This window comes from Bison bison, unplaced genomic scaffold (genome assembly GCF_000754665.1).
Source record: "Bison bison bison isolate TAMUID 2011002044 unplaced genomic scaffold, Bison_UMD1.0 scf7180017864377, whole genome shotgun sequence".
NCBI classification, from domain to species: domain Eukaryota; kingdom Metazoa; phylum Chordata; class Mammalia; order Artiodactyla; family Bovidae; genus Bison; species Bison bison.
The window spans coordinates 544,625-548,707 of record NW_011494949.1 but is presented as its reverse complement, the minus strand read 5'-3'; the positions used below and the strand labels follow the sequence as shown (position 1 = coordinate 548,707).

The window sequence follows — 4,083 nt, the reverse complement described above, 5'->3', positions numbered from 1 at the left end:
TGCACCACGTGGATGGCGCGGGTCCTGGCAGGTGGCAGGGGGCCGGGCACCCCTGAGCCCGCAGGCCTGCTGGGGAGACACGGGTCCCCACAGGACGCTCCTGCACTGTCAGGAGGAGGACTGAGTGCCAGAGGCGGAATCGGCCCTGTGTGCGCCGTGGGAGTCTCAGCTGCACATCCTCTGTCCAGACCCTGGGAACCTGCCTGCCCTGGGCCGGCGCGTGTGGCTGCTTCAGCGCTGCCTGGCTGACCGCAGCTGCTGCCTGCACGGGTCCAGGGGACCCCAGGGAGCAGCACAGACCATCAGGCCCTGACCAACAGCACAGGCTGCTGTGGGCACGGCTCTCCCCACTGTCCACGGGAAGCTTGGGTTCAGCTTCCGAGAGCCACTCCCTCGAACCAAGGCCCCGTGCTCTTCACCAGCACAGCTTCGTGCTGGCTTTTTCTATCACCATCCGAAGTGTGGATGCAGAGTCAGAACCCTGAGGGCAGCCAGGCCATGGAGCTCTTGGGCCATGTCGGCCTGACGGGCCGCCGGGGCCAGCATGTGGGCAGACGGTGCGTCTCAGTGTCTCCCATGCAGCAGCAAAAAGGCAAAGTACATTAGAGACTTAAGTTCCAGGTGGAGCCTCCAGGGCAGGAGGGCCCCTGCGGGCAGGGCTTGCAGCGGGGGCTGTGGCCGGGGGTCACCAGGGACCCGGGGTCCAGGTCACTGAGGGAGGTGCCCTCCTGAGGCACGCTCAGGCCCCAGGACGCACACCTTGCAGCATGGCGGAGGCAGACCTGGAACAGCCGCACGCCCAGGGCCTGAGCCCCACGTGTTTGAGCCACCATCCGGGAAGGGTGAGGCCTCCGGGCTGACTGGCCCTTGGCCCCCTTCCCCTGTCCCTGCCCGGTCTGAGGGGGAGGCCCTAGCTGGACGGGGTCCAGATGGAGGCCTCAGGGGCTGGTTGAGGGCAGCGTGAGAGGGTCTGGCCCAAGGAGAGGTCTGGGGAGAGGGGACAGACAGGGAAGGGAGGGATGGGGGGCCTGGCCCGTGGCTGAGTCTCCCGGCTCTGGGGAGAGGGGGACAGGAGGCATTTCTGTGACCCGGTGCTGAGCAGTGTCCAGCCTGTGCGTCAGGCTCATTTCAGCCCCAACGCAACTACCGTGGGGACGGGGGCCCAGATCACAGGCCCGGCTGGGGTGCTGGGGGCCAGGCTTGGGGGCTCTACATCCGGGGGGCGCCCGCCCCCTCATGCTGACTCCAGGGGGAGCCAGTGGGGGTGGCGCGGGGCAGGCTTGTTTCTGCCAGACTACAAGGCAGGAGGAGAGCTGGTCCCCCTTTCGTGGACCCGGCGCTGGGGCCCCGGATCCGGGACGCTGCGCTGAACTGAGAGGAGCGTGTCTGGCCCTGTCCTGGCTCGGCCCCCGAGCTCCCTAGGCGTGTCGGGGGGTCGGGCGAGGGGCGCAGCTTGTTGATGTCCTTCAGCCTCACCCAGCTGACCCCACAGGCCGGGAGCTGGAGGGGCAGGGCGACCCCACCCCTGGGACTCCCAGCCCGGCCCTCCCGCAGCGGCAGACTGAGAGTCACCAGCCAGCGGCCCAGGGTCCCGTCAAGGGCCTGCCTGGTGGAGGCACAGGAGGCGGCCGTGCTGGGGGGCCCTGCCTCTGCATCGCTCCTGGACGGCATTCCTGGGTTGCACCCTTCATGATAAACCTGTAGACCTGAGTGTTTCCCCGAGCTATTCCAGCAAACCACTGAGTCTTAAGAGGGGTTGTGGGACCCCTTGAATTTGTAAAGAATCGGAAGAAGCCACTGTAACCTGGGGACCTGCTACTCCAGATTGGCATCTGAGGTTAGGGGGCGTCTTATGGGGCCGCCCTTAGCCTGTGCGGGCAGGCTAGGTTCTGGGGCACCCAGTCGGCGTCCACTGAGAACTAGAGGCCTGGTCAGTGTGGGGAAAGCCTCGCACATTCGGTGCTCCCGCCCCGAGAGCTGAAGGGCCACTGCAGAGCCGGTGACAAGGAATACACAGTCATCAGATGGCCGGCCGCTATGTGCCGTCCCCTGTGGGCGGGTCTGGGCAGAGCCCGGGGGGTGCGGGGCATGGCACACAGCTGTTCAGTCCAGTAAGAAAAGATGCCTCTGGTCGGAACAGCGGCAAGGGCCTGTGGGCTGCTGAGAAACACGCCCGTGATCTTGAGGAAAGAGCCACGGGAGGATGGAAGGAGAGGGGCACACGGGGTGAGGGGAGACCTGCATCCCAAGCCCGTGGAGACCGCAGGGGCCAGGCCGGACACCCCACCGGACATGAGGCCCGACCCCCGGCCCGACCCCCGGCCCACACGCCACGGCTGCAGTCTATGCGGGAAGGCGGCGGCAGAGTTTAAAGGAAGAGCCGAGAGGGCTCACTCTGCTGGACACCAGGGCTCCACACTAAACCACAGGCCTCCAGGGCAGAGCAGGAATCGGGGCCTCTGCAGCTCCCTGGGGGACCCCCCGGCCACAGCCCGGGTTGGAGCCCTGCGGTCAGCAGCCGGGATCAGCACCGGGCACTGTGCTTCCGCCTCCTCTGCTCGTTGCAGAGTGGAGCGTATGTGACGCCCCGGACGGCCCCGCGTCCACATCCACTCAGCTCTGTGATGACGCTGCCTCCCTCCATGACGTGGAGGCACAGTCCTGACGTCAGGGGGTTGCAGGTGCGAACCAGGCGATGCCCTGTCTGCTTGTCACCTCCGCCCTGTCTCAGGGTCTCCAGAGGTGGTCAGAGCAGACGGAGAAGGGCCTCTCGCCGCGTGAGAAGCTTGTTTCGTGGCACTTGGTCGAGAGATTCCAGCCTGGGAAAGCTGGATCCTGGACCCTACAGGCTTGTCTCGGAGCCCCGGGCATGGCGGGTGGCGCCCGCAGCCTCGATGTCTGGATGGAGGCAGAGGCGGTGTCCATGGGGCGGGGGCCCTGGGCCCCCGCTCTGGCCGTTCTGGGTAGCGGGTCAGGCTGTAGGCAGTGCTGTGCTTGCAGGTGGCGGAGCCCCGTGCGTGGAGGGTCGCCGAGGCCCTGGCCCGGCACGACAGGCTTTGGGGGCTCTGGGCGCCCTGCTTCAGGTCTGCGCTGGCGCTCCAGGGAGCTCCATGCTCTCCACGCCGCGCTCACGGAGGTGCGGCCGCCCCCCCACCCCAGACCCACGGAGGCTCTGGCGCCAGGGCAGCTGTTACAGAGGAATGTCTGGCCATTTGTCTGCATGTTCAGATTTTCCCACATGCCCCAGATCTTATCGTCAGGAAAAGGAGACCTCAAAGATGCCGTGTCTGCATGACCAGGAAGCTTGGTGGGCGGTGCTCATGCGGACTCTGCCTTCTGTGTTGATCCCCTGCTCCCCCATTTTGGGTGGAGATGGGCTGAATCCTCACCACCTCGGCCTCCCCGTCTCCGAGGCAGGAGGCTAGAGCCGCTGCCCTGCAGGGGACACTCGACCAGCGCCTGCCTCGGCAGGGAGCTCCGCAGGCTCTAGGAAGCACAGGCCTCGGGGAAGCCTTGGGTCAGACACCACGATGGGGTGACTCTGCCCGGGAAGCCCCCTGCCCTGGGCCTGGGGACACAGCGAGCCACACCCCACATCCATCCCCTGAGGGTAGCTGTCCACCTGGTCTGCGCCTCTTGTCCCCAACACCAGGTGTGACACCAACAGCTACGGGCCACTGAGCGAGGTGCCCCCGCCCAGTGGCTCCAGATGCTGCTGTGGGCTTCGTGCGGGAGCCTGGGTGCCCATCTCAGCTCCCCATGTGGCTGCGGCCCCCTGGCTGCCCTCTGGGGTCTGGTCAGTGAGGACACAGTGCTGGCGAGGGGGCCCCGGCGCCCTGACCCTGACGGAGCCTGGGCGGGCGGCCTGCTGAGCAGCACCGCAAAGCTGTTGCCAGCTGGGCTCCGGGGGACAGATCGCTGGGGGTGGGAGTTTCCACACCCCAGAGGCGGCGGCGGTGGGGGGGGCATACCCAGGAGGCTCACCTCCTCCATACGTCTGGCACAGGTACGGGAACCGCCAGAGGTTGCCCAGGCCCACAGCGAAGCCCACGCAGCTCAGCAGGTACTGGAGTTTGTTGTCCC

At 67.0% G+C, this 4,083-nt stretch overlaps 1 protein-coding gene across 1 annotated transcript in view; it reads right to left on the bottom strand.

Moving 5' to 3' along the window:
• Positions 1-4,083, bottom strand: part of SLC6A18 (solute carrier family 6 (neutral amino acid transporter), member 18) — a 15,325-nt gene that overhangs the window by 11,083 nt on the left and 159 nt on the right. Inside the window, exon 2 of the mRNA XM_010857135.1 lies at positions 3,985-4,082. Within this exon, the coding sequence (XP_010855437.1) occupies positions 3,985-4,082 (98 nt within the window). The remainder of the gene's footprint in view (positions 1-3,984; position 4,083) is intronic.